The sequence below is a fragment of the Clupea harengus genome, chromosome 24 (assembly GCF_900700415.2).
Source record: "Clupea harengus chromosome 24, Ch_v2.0.2, whole genome shotgun sequence".
NCBI classification, from domain to species: domain Eukaryota; kingdom Metazoa; phylum Chordata; class Actinopteri; order Clupeiformes; family Clupeidae; genus Clupea; species Clupea harengus.
Genome location: NC_045175.1, coordinates 11352572 through 11370071, shown reverse-complemented (window position 1 = coordinate 11370071; position 17500 = coordinate 11352572). Strand labels below are relative to the sequence as shown.

General features: G+C 42.1%; 4 protein-coding genes across 4 annotated transcripts; 1 reads left to right on the top strand and 3 right to left on the bottom strand.

Annotated features, from left to right (window-relative positions):
* Window positions 1-754: 754 nt before the first annotated feature.
* LOC105894082 (histone H3) lies at window positions 755-1248 on the bottom strand. The gene has a single exon (XM_012820553.3). It carries the CDS (start codon window positions 1215-1217, stop codon window positions 807-809), a length of 411 nt encoding a protein of 136 aa, XP_012676007.2. The 5' UTR covers window positions 1218-1248; the 3' UTR covers window positions 755-806.
* An 880-nt stretch (window positions 1249-2128) lies between these two features.
* LOC105896916 (histone H2A-like) lies at window positions 2129-2605 on the bottom strand. The gene has a single exon (XM_012823732.3). It carries the CDS (start codon window positions 2567-2569, stop codon window positions 2192-2194), a length of 378 nt encoding a protein of 125 aa, XP_012679186.2. The 5' UTR covers window positions 2570-2605; the 3' UTR covers window positions 2129-2191.
* Window positions 2606-3404: 799 nt separating this feature from the next.
* On the bottom strand, window positions 3405-4129 carry LOC105896914 (histone H1-like). Its single transcript, XM_012823730.3, has one exon. The coding sequence runs from the start codon at window positions 4064-4066 to the stop codon at window positions 3446-3448; it is 621 nt and encodes a 206-aa protein (XP_012679184.1). The 5' UTR covers window positions 4067-4129; the 3' UTR covers window positions 3405-3445.
* Window positions 4130-6645: 2516 nt separating this feature from the next.
* LOC105896913 (histone H2B 1/2) lies at window positions 6646-16674 on the top strand. The gene is made up of 2 exons (XM_031562462.2): window positions 6646-7061; window positions 16636-16674. The coding sequence occupies exons 1-2, from the start codon at window positions 6691-6693 to the stop codon at window positions 16646-16648; spliced, it is 384 nt and encodes a 127-aa protein (XP_031418322.1). The 5' UTR covers window positions 6646-6690; the 3' UTR covers window positions 16649-16674.
* The last annotated feature ends 826 nt before the right edge of the window (window positions 16675-17500 follow it).

Genomic DNA, 17500 nt, shown 5'->3' with positions numbered 1-17500 from the left:
GTAATAAAAACGGCATAGTGTTCTATGAGAATAGAGAAATTATCAGACGGCGTGTTATCGGCAAAAAGTTCGCGTTGTCATGTGTCATGTGAATCCATTATTAAGCATTTTGATTGTCAGTTAACGGACACTATCTCCCTTTATGTAAATGGTTGGGAAACGGCCTTATTATCCTAACGCTATTGAATTAAGGGTTTTTTAGAAAATATCATAGTGCCGCGCTCACTTACGGTGGGCATGTTCATTATATAGTGTATAATCCCCGAAATTAGATGCTCAACGTTGTCATGCTACTGTCACTAATAGATAGTTGCATGCATAGATGTTGCATTAGGGTTTGTGGAGGAACGTTGTACATTTACAGAAAAATTGGTTTGTATTTAAACATGAAGCACATCCCCCATAAACATGACGGTATACCTTGCACGTTTGATTTCACATTTTCACATGTGGCTGGAAAGGTTCCCTAATCATTAAGATTAACAAGAATAATCTCTCTATTCTCGTAGAAGTAAACGTTTTAAAAACGGCCAGTCCTACGCGCAAATAGAAGTTTTCATTTTCATTCAAACTCGGACTTGAACATGCTCTAAAATGGAGATAATTGTTGGGATTAATTGAAGCAGATGCAGAAATATGTTTCGATAATTTTCCTTTTGCACCTAGTTGTAGGTAAGCTTATAGCGTGCTGAAGTAAAATACATTTCATTTGCGCTTAACAACTAAATAAGAATCAGAATAAAGCCTTATTTGACAGTTTGGTGGCTCTTAAAAGAGCCTTTGGATTCCTAGAGGGAAAGATTGACTTAAGCACGCTCCCCACGGATGCGACGAGCCAGCTGGATGTCCTTGGGCATGATGGTGACTCTCTTGGCGTGGATGGCGCACAGGTTGGTGTCCTCGAACAGACCGACCAGGTAAGCCTCGCTGGCCTCCTGAAGAGCCATGACGGCAGAGCTCTGGAAGCGCAGGTCGGTCTTGAAGTCCTGAGCGATTTCTCTGACCAGACGCTGGAAGGGCAGCTTGCGGATCAGCAGCTCAGTGGACTTCTGGTAACGACGGATCTCTCTCAGAGCCACGGTACCGGGCCTGTAACGATGGGGCTTCTTCACGCCACCGGTGGCTGGGGCGCTTTTGCGGGCAGCCTTGGTAGCGAGCTGCTTCCTTGGAGCTTTGCCTCCGGTGGACTTACGAGCGGTCTGCTTGGTTCTTGCCATTGTGAACAAAGTTCAGAAGTATTAACTCAGCGGTGCGCCATGGCTCTTTATAGCTTCCAGACTTGGTTGGCCTCCAGTGATTGGGTAATAGTCTTGAGCGTGCTCAAAAGCAATTGGCCGGGCCTCACCATTTCAGTTTTAAGCCAGCCCCTTCAACAAGAGCGGGAAACTGCTTCGTTTTTAACGTTCAAACTTTAACTTGAAATAGTGTTATTTACCCTAGAAGTGTCTGTATTAATTTTAACATGTCCCTATTTCTAGTATTCTTTCGCTCAAAGGCCAAATGAGAGAGCCAAGATCACGAGCTAAATGTCCTAGTAATGTTACTAGTAAACCTAGTTGCTTTGCACAAAAGCGCCTACTAAATAATGACATGTACGTGTGTATTTAACACTAGGTTGTAAAGCCTTCATATCGGGACACTTACCATACTTGTATGAGAAAATGTACTGCTGACGTGGTGATCAAATTAAAGTGTATTCATAAGGTGCATTTCATACCAGGAGGTAACCCAGTGCTCCTCGCAGAAGAGGGAGGGGTTATAAACACTTGTATGAAGATACAGATTTTCAAAAAGTCAGTACCTTTAAGAGCGGGTAATTTACTTCGTTTTTAACGAACGAAATTGAACTTAAAATGGCGTTATTAGCTCATGCCTGGAAGTGTTTATTTAAACATGTCCATATTTGTGATATACTTACATAGATTACAGATTCAAAAAAATATGCCAAGTGTAAACAAAAGCAGACCCACTACAGACCAGAGATAAATATTACAGAATAGAAGTGATAGGCGAGATTAATGAGGTATGTCTGAATGCACATTTATAGGTTTCCACCGTTGAGACCATTCTGCCAGGTTGGGAGCATAGAAACGAAACAGCTGCTTTGCACACATTTTTTAAGAAGTCTGCTTTTCAAAGATGCATGTGGGTGGCTCTTAAAAGAGCCGTTATTTTTCGCGTTGGACCAAAATTACTTGGATTTCTCGGTCTTCTTGGGCAAAAGCACAGCCTGGATGTTGGGCAGCACACCACCCTGAGCGATGGTCACTCCGCCGAGCAGTTTGTTCAACTCCTCGTCGTTGCGCACAGCCAGCTGCAGATGGCGGGGAATGATACGACTCTTCTTGTTGTCACGGGCAGCGTTACCGGCCAACTCCAGGATCTCAGCGGTCAGATACTCGAGCACGGCAGCCATGTAGACCGGAGCTCCAGCTCCAACACGATGGGCATAGTTGCCCTTGCGGAGCAGCCTGTGAACACGACCCACGGGGAACTGGAGTCCAGCCCTGGATGAGCGGGTCTTGGCCTTCGCCCTGGTCTTGCCACCGGTTTTACCGCGTCCGCTCATATTTACTGTGTCTTACAAAGTGTTAGGAAAAGTTGATAATGATATCTGTTTCGCGGATGAGAGAATATATAGGAAATGGTCGAAGTCTTCATTCACTGAAAGGAGAATGCCGAGAGCCAATCATTGCAGAGATTTAGACCACAAGCCCTGCCCACTTTTTTGTAACTCCTCCAGCGCTAAACACTTCTTTTACCGCCTTTTTGTTAGGAGTATTTCATTAGAAAAAAATCGGAATGATTAAATGAAAACAAGCTTTATTTTAAAGTGGACTTCTATTAAATAAAGGTGAAGCACTGCCTCGATGTTAAAAATGTTCATTGGTGTTCCTGTTTTCCCGATTCTAAAGATAGATACATTCTTAATTTCTATTTGTGAGAATAAAGTAATTATCCTAGCTGGCCAGCTAACACCCGAGACTTCATCTTAATGCTTTAGTTACCACCTTGGCACTGCATATGTACCTAACAGTTGCAATAATCGGTTATTGTAATTAACGTTAGATCTGTGTATAGGACATTTTTTTGTGACTCAAACAATTGGGGGGCCTACATTTGTACTTGTGACAATAAAATAATTAGCTAGCCAGCTATCACCAATACTACACCTTAATGATTCACCACTTCTGCTTCCAGTTACTCATTGTAGGAATTTACAATATATCTATAATTCAGCAATTCATGATTATTATGATGATTATTATTATCACACTTATTGTGATTTACATGACTTTTGCAATGGAGGTGAGGTATAAATGGTGTGTAATACCCATATCTACTAAAACTGCAGTTACACTTTGGAATAGACGTTTCAACGGAATGAGTGGGTGGCTCTTAAAAGAGCCTTTTTTGAATTCCAGAAGGTGGGTCACTCTCCTGCTTACTTCTTCTTGGGTGCTGCCTTTTTGGGCTTAGCGGCTTTAGGCTTAGCTGCCTTGGGCTTTGCTGCCTTTGCCTTCTTAGGGCTTTTCGCTGCCTTCTTGGGTGCAGCGGGCTTCTTAGCCTTTTTGGGGCTCTTGGTGGCCTTCTTGGGGGCTGCGGGTTTCTTCGCCTTCTTCGCCGGAGACTTCTTAGCAGCAGCGGGCTTCTTCGCCACTGCCTTCTTGGGGCTCTTGGTGGCCTTCTTTGCTGCGGCGGGTTTCTTAGCAGCCGGCTTCTTCGCCTTGGGTGCAGCCTTCTTCACGGGCTTCTTAGCCTCTGCCTGCTTGTTCAGCTTGAAGGAGCCGGATGCTCCGGTGCCCTTGGTTTGGACCAAAGTACCCTTAGAAACGAGACTCTTGACGGCCAACTTGACGCGAGTGTTGTTCTTCTCGACGTCATATCCACCAGCAGCTAAAGCCTTCTTCAGCGCGGACAGAGAGACCCCCTTCTTTTCCTTGGATGCTGACACAGCTTTCACGACGAGATCGCCGACGCTGGGTCCTGCCTTCTTGGGACGTGGGGCCTTCTTCTTGGGGGATTTAGCCGGGGCGGCGGCTGGAGCGGGAGCGACTTCTGCCATTGTTCGAGATTTTTGTAAGACGCGCTAACAGCAACTGAAAATGTCTCACTGAGTGCCTCGCCAGGGAAGCGGGCTTAGATTAACCTCACCATGAGAACCGTTTAGAGTCAACGTCAATGCCTCTGTTCATACTTTCCCGACGAGCACCAAGTTGTGTTTTCTTCTCTCACATTTTGAGAAAATATCAGCCGATAAATAATCTTGAAATTTGAAACAAAGTTCTGAAAGATAAAGAACAGGTTCTGGTCTTACATACGACCTAAATAAAGCTGAGTTTTCGCTTATTTTAGAGTCATACTAAACAGAAAAGCTAGTCCTGCAACGAGGAAATCGAGTCGCTATTGTGGACTTAGGGCTGTTATAATACGTATAAAATCTATACAATCAAGCACAATACTAACCATAAATACCCCGGTATACCACCGTGAGTCTCATTTACTTAACAAACATATTTAAACAATGTATATACACTCCGGTTAATGTCAGACTTAGGATGTTTTGTACTCAGTAAAACACAGACTCGCCAAGATGACTGCAGTGTTCATACTGAAGGACTAGACTTCATATATTCACATATGTGCGACTAAGAATGTCTGGTCTACTTCTGCTGGATGAAAATCCCTGACCAAATATCAGAAATGTAATTATTTTAAAATGATCATGCAAATACACATCCACTTTCAGAGAAACGAGAGAACCCGAAATGAAATGTGGGTTCTTATTGGATGCCAACCAGTATAAATCTGTGTACTGACAGAGAAACATTACTACTAATATTAGCCTTATTACTACTGTTATTAGTGGTAGTAACAGGAATACGGGAATACGGACACCCCTTTACTATTGGTATTACTGCTATTATATTAGGTGTGTTTGAGCCAATATAATTTATATTATCGGTAAATAAGAACATTGAAATGCAAACGAGAGTGCAAGTAAACCTTGTCAACACAGAACACTGACAGTAACACTATCGGAAAGCTGAAGTTGAATACAAAAATATTGTATGAAACAGTTGGCATTGTCATTGAAGGTTTCACAGACGTTAACCCAGTGTACTGTTAGACATATTATGTTATTTTTGCAGGGCTCCAGACAGCAGCTTTTATAAAATTCAGTGAATTCATACATTGAATATCTTTCAGAAATGGTTGGACTGGGATGGATCATGTGGGCATGTCATTGGTGACGCCGGCGCAGCGTTCTTAACAACAGAGGGGGCGGGTCTATATGACTTGTTTCACAGTCTTCTTGTAGGTCGTCTCATTTGGTCTAAATATCTCAGCCTGCTTCCTCCTTGCACCTTAGAATTCTGTAAACGTGTTGAGAACAATGTTTGAAAAAAAGTATCCCCGGCATAACACTTTGCAGGAAATTTAGTGTGGAAGATACTAGTATTATTTAATCTCACGGTCAAATGAATCTGTCTACCCAACATTATATGAAGTGTATGGTTAATGTTCATATCAATGACCTAACAATATCATTTTATCATACATTGTTTTTATATTAAGTGTATTTATATTATTTTAATAAATACCCTAGGTGTAAAATAAATCTGCCCTCTTCCCTCTTAGCAAAATGCGCCTTAAAAAGAATGTTAAACAGGATACTCGATACTCTACTTCGGGAATTCAGCAAACACCTACAGAAAAGGTCGAATACCTGCCTATGCAGAGGAGCGCTGAGTAAATATTGGCCCATCACAGCGAAGGTCAATAGCAATGACGGGTAGTCTACACAGTAGAATTAAACCATCTAGGCAGGAAGACTTGTGATGGAAATCTGATAATAACCAGTCCAATGCGAGATAAGTCTTACTAGTCATATTAGTAAAAAGTCTATCGGTCTTCTGCAGAAGGATCGGAAACACAGAGTGAAGATCAAGCAGTCTATGAGAATCGGATGAATTGTTTTACAGCTAGTGTCTATTTAACAGAGTTACAGAGATAAGAAAAACACGGAGTATTCTGTTCCAGTACTATATTCTCAAGGACAAGAATATACAATCATCCCAGTTCTCCTTAATATTTCACATGACATGCTTTACACAACAACACAAAAGTTCGCCAGGAAGCTGCAATAGTATCAATCGTCATTCAATCATTTTACTATGAGCGTGGCTATGCTGTGCAGTCTGCAACGGACTAATCTAATCGCAAATCTTTGGTGTGAATTGGCCTTTACATAGCAGGGAAAAAATATTTCCATTTGTTTCAACTGTTTGTTTGGTGTTGTATCTATATTTTCATACCCAGCAAATGGCAGAGTAGTCTAAATATAATAATAGCGATGAATAGATAGAAGAAAACGTGTTTTAAAACGGTGCTTTTAAATGTACGGTGTGGTATTATCAGAGCGTATTTGACGTATTTACACTGTTAATCAATAGAAAAATTGCGGGACTTGGTAACGAAAGAAAGGGGAGTTTCCGTTGAGATGACATGTTGGTGAAGGTTGTTCGTGAATGGTGGGGGGGGAGTTAAACTAAACAACAGCCAACCCCGCTTCATCATTTCATTCTAAGAGGCGTGCCACAGTTCCTGATTTACATACGCCCTTCTATATAAACACGCGGCGTCGCCCACCGCTGACGCGCGTATTGAACTAATTCATCGAGAATCATGCCTGAACCAGCGAAGCCAGCCCCCAAGAAGGGATCTAAGAAGGCAGTGACTAAAACTGCAGGAAAAGGAGGCAAGAAGCGCAGAAAGACCAGGAAGGAGAGCTATGCCATCTACGTGTACAAGGTGCTGAAGCAGGTCCACCCCGATACCGGTATCTCCTCCAAGGCGATGGGCATCATGAATTCTTTCGTGAATGACATCTTCGAACGCATCGCTGGGGAGTCTTCCCGCCTGGCTCACTACAACAAGCGGTCCACCATCACCTCCAGGGAGATCCAGACCGCAGTGCGTCTGCTTCTGCCCGGTGAACTGGCCAAGCACGCCGTGTCTGAGGGAACAAAGGCTGTCACCAAGTACACTAGCTCCAAGTAAAGCTGTGTTAATTCCATGTCTTAACATTCAAAGGCTCTTCTAATAGCCACCCAAACTCTCGTCTAACGGCAACTCCATGAATGTGTATATTTCGTATGTTTATTGAGGGTATGGTATGAATTGCAGCTGTGTATATTCGTGATCATATTAGTACTTCAGTACAGTGTCGGGACATTTAAAACGCTTGAGAAGTTAACGGGGTTTTAAATTCTAAACTTAGTGAGTACTCGGAAACACTTACACCCAGTTAAGTCAAATCCTTGGAGTGCAGTCGTCATTTCGCGTTTCTTCTCCATTAACAGTGATCAAACATTTCATGTGTCAAACACACAAAAAGGCGAAGCTGAAAATCCCCAAAATACGGTGGTTAGGCCAATCCATGCTGTTCCATTCCGTCATTCCATTCCCTTGTGGTTCCCATTATATACAAAGGAACCAAAGATACAGCTTTTTTTTTTTATCTTATGCATGTGACTTGTATCTGTTCAGATATGAATACTAGTTGGAAGTTGGACTACATCATTTCTGATTTTAATTGTATTTGCCTTAGCATAACAGCTACAAACCTGCTTAGCGGTAACAAATCTGGCGGGGAAAAACAAGAGAGGGAGAGAGAGAGAGCCCGGATTTTCGCCGCGACACAAGAAAGGGAGTTAGTAACACGTTGTTTTAAAGCGCTGTGGCCGTCCTTAAAAAAAATGTCAATAAACGAACTTCTGCATCATGTGATCTGTCTTTTTCGCCACTGGTACTGAATTGCCAACCTTTGTATTTCGTGTGACAAATGTATTCATAACGTCAAATATTAGCCTTTCGCCCACTACACTTTCATGCTCCGGTAAAAGTTTTTTTCCGTTGTCTCGCTGCAATAAATACGCTTACTTCACTCAACATTTTTGCACTATGGTTCCAGGCAGTGTTGTGCAAGTTCACACCTCTCATGAACTAGTTAAACCCAAATGCTTTGGCAATACTGAAGAAAGTTATGGTCATGCAAATAAAGCTTCTTTTGCATTTGAATTTGAGAGAGTGAGCGAGCAGGAGAGACAACGATAGATCAGATGTAGCGACCTGAGCAAAGTTATGTTACTGTAACCTTGAACTCTGCAACCAGTGTGGAGAATAAATCCTGGGGCCAAATCAAGTTGCCATTTATTTGCTCATCAACCGCAGACAGAAGGGAAAGGGAGATAACCCCGGAGTTAAGAATATAGATCACTTCGGCTCTGGAGCAGTAACAACAGGTTAACAACAGGCTAATTAATAAAATAGCCTGCAATACTTAATAGACTAACAATACAATATTTGCAATGGTGGTGTATGATCATTATTGTCTATAAAGGAAGGCATTGCAATGGAAAAATATCCCGTTCATCGTGTCCATTCACGCCCCAGGTAAATAAATAAACTAACGACTTCCACACACAAAGACGTCATGGGGTAGGCAAAAAAACGTTACTCCACCTATTGTTCTGGCGTTGAATCGCTTTGCAACACGCACAACCCTTGGGGAACCTTAAGTGATTGCCAAGCACCCGACACGTGAGCAGGCTAAACTGGCTTGAGTTTGATCTTCCAACGCAAGCCGTTTTTTATTAAGTGGAAATTATTCCTGGGCAGACTAAAACTTCAATAACAGATATCGAGGTAAGGTGATGCATTTGTTTGAAAAAGTGGAATGATTGACAGTCTTTCTGTGGACAAACTATCTATTAGCTAGCTGGTAAATAGGGGTTCGCTGTCGATAGAGTCCGTCCTGGCTATCTTAGAGCACTGGCTTACAACGAAACATATTTACAGGCTGTGTGGTTTCTTGTCATCGTAATCTCCCAGTCAAAAACACGACATAACTGTAAACTACATTGCTTGTACAATACGATTATAACGTTAGCTTAGCAGCTAGCAAGTAATATGCGTTTTCTTGGGTAACTAATTTATGTCGCTGGATTGATACCTTGGCATGTTTCACAGTGCAATGACCTGTTATGCCGTGTAGTGCACTTTACAAGAATACGCTCACACGGTCAGCGTGGGTTTTGTTATAACTTTTACTGGGCGACTTCTAACATGTATCTCACAGTCTACTGCCAGTAAGCCTACTGCATTCTGGGTAACCCCGTTAACGTAATGCACATAACAACACATCTCCCCCCTTTGAAAGAAGACATTACATTTAACCTAACTCAGACAACATATGTCAAATCAACCACGAACCTCACATTACATTGATCTAATGCTCATTCTTGCATTTCATCATCATCATTGTTTATTCAGGGAGGAATTGACTGAGCACAGGGCTCTTTTGCAGCAATGCCCTGATTGCGGCTACATAGTACAGAAGAACAATAAATAAACAAACCATAACAAAACAAAACAGACAAAATAAATTAAAAAACACATTAAACAACTCAGAAATTAAGTATAAAAAATAAATAAATAAAATAACATAAAGTAAAAAAATTAAATCAGAGAATCATTTAAAACAACAGCATTGAGGCACATCCTTATTATCTAAAAGGCTCTTAAATTGGTTGACAGACAAATACTTGGTTAATTTCAACTCCACTTGAATAGTGTTCCATTTATGGGAAGCAAAGAACTTAAAAGCTATTTTACCTATATTAGTTTTTGTAAGGGGGATTTCAAGGGAGATGAGGCTCTGTGACCGTGTATTATGACAGATGGATTTTAATTTTAAAAGTGACATGAGATAATTAGGCAGTTTTCCCACTAAGGCTTTATAAACAAATAAAAGACAGTGTTTTTCCCTCCTGTCTGCTAGAGGGGACCAACCAACATTCTTGTATAAGTTACAGTGGTGGGTCCTGAAAGCGTCTCCTGTGACAAAGCGAATAGCACTATGGTAAACAGAGTCCAGGAGTTTTAAGGTAGAGGGTGCAGCATACATGTAAACAATAACTCATAATGCAACAATTTATAACATTTTAACTCATTTGAACCCATTTACAGTCTCTAGTGTTCAGCAACTTTCAATTCGTCTTTTAGGAGGCTGAACATTGCGCTTTGGTCTGCAAGGTGTCGTCACGCTTGGTACATCAGGATCTGTCGCCTCGTTCTCTGAAGTTTGGTCAAGAAGGCCACTTGTGGTGTCTCCGACTTGTGCTGTACTGTCCGGTTGCTCCTCACATTGCTGGCTCGACACTTGTGGCTTGAGATCCACTCGATTCCTTCTCAGAGACGCCCCATGCTCCATCTGGATTTGGTAAGAGCGTGGTGCCACTTCTCTTTGAACAGATCCTTGCATGTTCCAGATGCCAGTCACATGATCTCGGATTCTGACATGTTCTCCTGGCTTTAGGTCACGTAAGTGTTTAGCTCTCTTATCATGTTGCTGTTTTTGTTTCTGTTTCTCTTTTATTTTGGCCACTTTAACTTTGTGTGCACCTTTAGGTGTCAGCAGGTCCTCAAGTATAGGCAGATTTGTGCGTGTGCGCCGTCCCATCAGCATCTGAGCTGGTGATAGACCATTCTGCAATGGTGCACTTCTGTAGATCATCAGACTCTGATGAAAGTCTGCCTTTCCATCTTGTGTTTTTTTCATGAGGCCTTTGACCACCTTCACTGAGCTTTCTGCAAGGCCATTTGATCTTGGATAATGTGGGCTGGATGTTGTGTGTTGGAACCCCCACTCTTTTGCAAAGTCAGCAAACTCACTGCTTGCAAACTGCGGACCATTATCAGAGACAAGCTCGCATGGTACACCATGTCTTGCAAAAACAGTTTTCAGAAACGCAATGACAGCTTTGCTAGATGTCGTCTGTAGAGTTGCTACTTCTGGTAGTTGGAAAGTAATCTGTCACCACTATATGGCTCTTACCATGACAGTCGAACAAATCTGCCCCCACTCTTTGAAATGGTCTGTATGGCACAGGGTACGTCATGAGTGGCTCTGCTTGCTGCTTAGGTCTATAGGTCAAGCATATTTCGCACGAGGCCGTAGTGTGGCCAATGTCTTGGTTCATTCTTGGCCAATACATGACCTCACGTGCTCTGCGTTTACACTTCTCTTCCCCCAAGTGCCCTTCATGTATCTTTCTTAGCATGTCTTTGCGCATGGAAGATGGAATTACGAATGTATTACCTTTGAACACTATGTCATCGACGACTGACAACTCAGTTCTGTATGTCCAGTAGTCTTGAACTTGTAGTGGACAGTCACTTTTGTGTCCAGGCCATCCTCTTGAGATCATCTTCTTGAGCTCTTTCATCGTCTCGTCCTTTGCAGTTTCTTTTCTGATCTGTTCTGTTCTTTCGCTTGACACAGGAAGTGACGTCATGATCATATCAACATACGCTTGTATGTCAGTGCATTTCTCACTGTCCTGTCTTTCATGTTTGTCCACAGCTCTAGAGAGCGCATCAGCTGCATACATGTATTTTCCAGGTGTGTACATCATCTTCACATCATATTTCTGCAGCCTAATCAACATGCGCTGTATTCTCATTGGACAGTCAGTCAATGGCTTGGACATGATGGCGACCAATGGTTTATTGTCTGTTTCAACTTCGACGGCTTGTCCGTATACATACTGATGGAAGCGTTCACATGCATACGTTGAGGCCAGCAACTCCTTCTCAATATGTGCATAGTTGACTTCTGCGCTCGTCAGGGCCCTAGACGCGTAGGCCACTGGTTGCCAGGTCTCCTCATGCAGCTGTAGAAGGACAGCTCCTAGGCCATGCTGTGATGCATCCGCTGAGATTCTTGTGTTCCTCTTTGGGTCGTAGAACTTGAGCACAGGCTCTGAAGTCAATATGTTTTTCAGTGTCTGGAAGCACTTTTCTTGCTCATGTTGCCACACCCACTCATTGTTCTGCTCCAACAGCATTCTCAGTGGTGCTGAAACGGTGGACAGCCTGGGGATGAATTTCGCAAGGTAGGTCACCATCCCAAGGAAACGCCTCACCTCTTCCTTGTTTTTGGGGTTTCTCCATGTTTGCAATGGCTGACGTCTTCCTCGGGTCAGGACTCCCCCCCTCCTCGGATACGACATCTCCAATAAAGGTAAGTGACTTGACTGCAAACTCACATTTGTCTTTGTTGAGTTTCAGGTTGATGGTTCGTGTCCGGTCCAGTACTTGCCTCAGCCGTGTGTCGTGTTCCATCTTTGTTGACCCCCAGACGATGACGTCATCCATCATGGTCGTGACCCCAGGGATGTTCTCAAATATTGTGTCGATCGTCTTGTGGTAGACTTCCGGAGCAGAAAGTATCCCATACGGCAGGTGAAGGAAGCGGTAGCGCCCTTCAGGTGTATTAAAGGTGCAGAGTCTTGAACTAGCCTCATTAAGCTTCATTTGCCAAAAACCTGAGGATGCATCAAGTTTACTGAACCATTTGGCATCAGCAAACTGGGACATGATCTCTTCGCGTGTTGGCAACTTGAAGTGTTCTCTTTTTACAGCTTTGTTCAGATCTCTGGGATCCAGACATATCCTCAATGCACCATTTGTCTTTTGCACTAGTGAGCTCACCCAATCTGTCGGTTCATCAATTTTCTTTATGACGTTAAGCTTTTCCATGCGTGCTAATTCCTCTGTCAGTCTCTCTCTTAGTGCAAAAGGAACTTTCCTGCATGCATGAACTACTGGTGCAACAGTCTCATCAATGTGTATTTTGTGCTCACCAGGTAAACAGCCTAGTCCCTCAAAAATATCCTTGTACTCAGTCATGAGTGCATCTTGATCATTGTTGGGCTCTGAGGCCACTACGAACACTCTTTTGACAAGATTGAGCTTTTCACAGGCAGATAGGCCCAATATTGGCTGCACTTTCTTGTCAACTATCAGTAGCTGTGCCTTTAGGCTCTGGCCCTTGTGCTGAAAAGGAGGATGAATCTTGCTTTTCACTTTGAGTGTACTGTAGTCAGCTGCTGACAGCAGGTTAACTTGAGCTCCGGTATCCAATTTGAAAGGAATTATTGTTTCATTTACAGTCACTGGTAAGATCCATTCTTGTTTTTCACTAGATGCACTACATCAACAAAAAGTTCCTTTGGTTCCTCATCCACTGTGTGCACTTTTCTCTTTGTGTCACCAGCCATGCAGCATCTCGCATAGTGATTCATTTTGTTACAATTATTACAGGTCTTTCCATAGGCAGGACACGATCGAGGAGCATGACTGCCTCCACATTTGTTGCATTTAATTTCAGTCCCTTTTTCAGTCTTTTGTCTAGCCTGACGGTTCTTGTAGTGTTCATTTGTTTTTACTGCATGCACAGCCATTTCTGATTTACTCAGTTCTTTTACTTGTGCACGCGAGCTCTGCACAAATCCATAGTCCTGTCCAAAGTCAAATTTTTCTCACGCAACAATCTCTCTCAATCCATTGTCTGCAATTCCACAAACTATGCGGTCTTTTATTAGTGAATCTCTAAGATCTTGGAATTCACATGACTTGCTCAAGACATACAGTTCAGCTAAGTACTGATCAAAACTGACGCCGGACTTTTGGTCACAGGAAAAGAACTTGTATCTCTCGTACGTGATGTTTTTAGTGGGTACAAAGTATGCTTCAAATTTAGCCACCACCGTTGACAATTTGAGATTTTCATCTTCAATTTGAAAGCTATTGAAGATGTCCAGTGCATCCTCCCCAATTACATGCAAAAGGATTTGTGCTTGCACTTTCTCATCTCTCCCTCCTATTCCACTTGCAGCTAGATATATTTCAAATCTTTGTTTGAAACGTTTCCAATTATCAGCAAGATTGCCAGTAAACTGCATGGGTGTGGGTGGACTTAGCTTATCCATGATTGTATTTCGTTCTGGAATCCTTTCTCTGGACGTTTCTTGCGAAGTTGAGGACGTTTCTTGCGAAGTTGACGACGTTGGAGGCTCTACCGACTGTGCCTCGGCCACATTACTCCATTCGTTATCGTCACGTTCTTCTCCCTCGCTCTCGCTGCTAAGTTTCTGCGCTAGCATTGACGTTGACTAGCCGTCTGGTAGCCTACTTTCTGTACAGCTCCAACTTGCTCAAATCTTTCGTCAGTGCGCCGTTCTGTCCGTCGCTTCACAGAAGTTCTACTTCTGACACCATGTTATGCCGTGTAGTGCACTTTACAAGAATACGCTCACACGGTCAGCGTGGGTTTTGTTATAACTTTTACTGGGCGACTTCTAACATGTATCTCACAGTCTACTGCCAGTAAGCCTACTGCATTCTGGGTAACCCCGTTAACGTAATGCACATAACAACACATGACCCACATCATGCAGAAAACACACACGAGTGTCAAATTGTCTTTTAATGCAGGGTTTGCCCGTCATGTACAGTTTTAAACGAGTGTCAAACTGTGTTTGCAACTTAAGATGGTGGCAGGCCAAACTGAACAACGATATAAATACACTGATGTTGCTATCAGTTGACAGACTAAATACTGACAGTGGGCTGTAAGGGTTTTATTTTTTAAACAACTGGTATGCAAATTCCTATCTGGATGGAGAAGGTACAACTGTTAAGTGTTGGTCTGTTGTGTAGAAGAGGATATGTGCAACTTCGACCAACCTACCAACCACAGCCAGCTATTGTTGTAGCCCATGACAAATGTAATTTCCTTTGTTAAGACAATTAACCTGGGTATATTTATATTGGCCTATATTGTATGGTCTTGATTCAATAAGCCTCTGTTCTTGTTTCGCCCTTACACCCCTTTCAGACACACACACACACACACATCTATACACACTCTCCTTTTTGCCTGCCATCATTGGCTTAACACGGGTACTACAGCTACCACTGACGCCACATCTACCACACACACCACTGACACCACACACACCACTGACACCACATCTACCACTAACATGGGCACTACAGCTACTAGTATTATTATTAATATGAAATGCAAAACTTTTGCATTTCGTCAATATTTTTTTGTTGGAGTACTGCCAAGAATGAAGCTATTATTATTAATGTGAGTTGCATATGTTCTTGTGGTATTCTTAAATGAAGGTACATAATCTTATGTGTTCAAAACCCTTAAATTGTAGTTGAGCTAGACGCTCCACTGCCATCCACAGTAGGGCAAGCAAGGCAGTAAAGGTATTCAGAACTAACTGTGCTAAATGTCTGGGATTCTAGTGCAAATGCTACTTATTGAGCTCCACTGGCTGCCTGTAGCTGATTGCATTGAGTTCAAGTCACTTATGCTTGCTCACAGAGTGATTACTGGTTCTGCTCCCACTAAATGCTCTCGTAAGGGCAAATGTTACCCCCGGATGCTGTGATCGTCTGATGAGTGTCGTTTAGCGCTGCCGTCTGTGCAAGTACGGGAATCTAGACTATTCTCATTTGTAGTTCCACGTTGATGGAACAAGCTGCCTAGCACTACTAGAGCAGAAGTTGAGGGATCTACTTGTGAAACCCTTGCCTGACAAATCTCAAAATCAGAGTCTCAAATACAGATTAAACAGCATTACTTAAAATGAACAGTTAGGATTTCAGTATAATCATACCACTAGCTCAGGATGAACTTTACATCTAAAAAAAATCTAATTGGACAAAAGTGTGTGAGACATAAGTGTGCAAAGAGGATGTAGTATGATGCCACCATGGCTGAAAATGCACTGCAGGGGAGCACTGGAGGCAGGCACTGCTAAGACCCTGATGGCCAATGACCACATCAGACATAGCAATATAAATAGCTTCATGTTGAGAATGAGTTGCTTTGTAAAACTTTTGCATTTCGTCAATGTTTTTTTAGTTGGAGTACTGCCAAAAATGAAGCTATTATTATTAATGTGAGTTGCATATGCTCTTGTGGCTTTTTTAAAAGTAAGATACATTATCATATGAGGTCAAACCCCTTAAATTGTAGTTGAGCTGGACGCACCACTGCCATCCACAGTAAGGCAAAAACAGATGAAAAGTAAAGTATTCAGATTTAACTGGGGTAAATGTCTGGGATTCTGGTGCATATAATAATGTCCTGTGTACTCGCAAAAAATAGTTTTTTAGGTCCCATGAATTCTATTTATTTCCATTATTTTTTAAGTGGAGCTTCACACTGTTTGTAAGGTCTGATATTAAACGTCCTCTCTATCCTTATATCAGTATGATAGACACACACACACACACACACACACACACACACACGCTAAATAAATACTCACCTATGCATAGAGTATAAACAAGCTTAGACAGAATGGAAGCTTCATTCAGTTTACCAGCCCACCCCCATCTTCACTCTCCTTCCCCATCACATTTCAGTTCACACCCCCAGCCCCCTACTACACTCCTTTGTGGAGTTTCTGAAGGCTGAGCTATGATCATCAGAAGTGTAAACGGTTCTCATAGACATGTAATTGCTGCCTATAACCCTCTGTCACGCTAGTTTGCATTCCAAAAGCTCCTGCACCTGATTGGCTAGGTTTGAATCCAGGAAGATAATAGGTCAGGCAGAAGAAGCATTATATTAACCCCAAAGCGTGGAGTCAGATTACTAAACTCACCTTTAAAGGCTGGCACTGTGATGCTCTGGAAGTATACTGTATGTGTAAGTATACCAAGGATAGTTTGACCAAGTTTTTTTTTCCAAAACAGAACTGAAGTCTGAAATGTCTGGATTTACTGAACCAACACAACTGCCCACTTCAGTGAAGCAGGAGATAAAAGAAGAAGAATTTGATGATTTCCTACAAGAGTATCTGTCTACATGTAAGACAGTGGAAGAAAAGCCTGTAATGGATTGTGAATGCAAGACTGAAATGAACACGTCACCCATCATGACTTTGAAAGAAGAAAAGTATTCACCAATGGAAATCAAAGTTGAAGAAGAATTTGATTTAAGAGAAAATAATGACTTCGACTCTTCACCTACAAGTAAGTTGCTTGTTTATTGTTATGTGTTATATATATATATATATATATACAATACTTGAATGTTAGAGAATGGCTAACTTGTGCTTCACAATATGAGACCTATTCAGAGAACACAGAACTGTGAATACCTTACTTATGGGATACTACCTGTAGTCTGCTGCATTCAAAGGAGAGAAAGTGGCTGCAATCATTTGTTCTGAAGCTCTGTAATTCATGTGTGTGTATCTGTTTATATTTACATTCAAGCTTCTGGTAGACACTTTTATCCCAAGTCACTTCCAAGTGATGTACATTTCTAACAAATAACCAATATATCAAAATACATATCAAATATATGTGCCAGTATTGTAGAAATTGCAAACCAGAAAGAGGAGAAGAGAGAATATATTGTTTCATTTTTTTCTTCTTAAAATATTACAGGAGACATTCAAAGGATCCAATCTAACAAGAGTTGGAACCCTGAGGAAAAAAGAAACGAAGCCAGAAGTCCCCATCATACTGTAAAAAAGCCACATGAGTGTTCTCAGTGTGGAAACTCCTTTAAGGACACTTCTAGCCTCAAGAGACACCAGAGGATCCATACTGG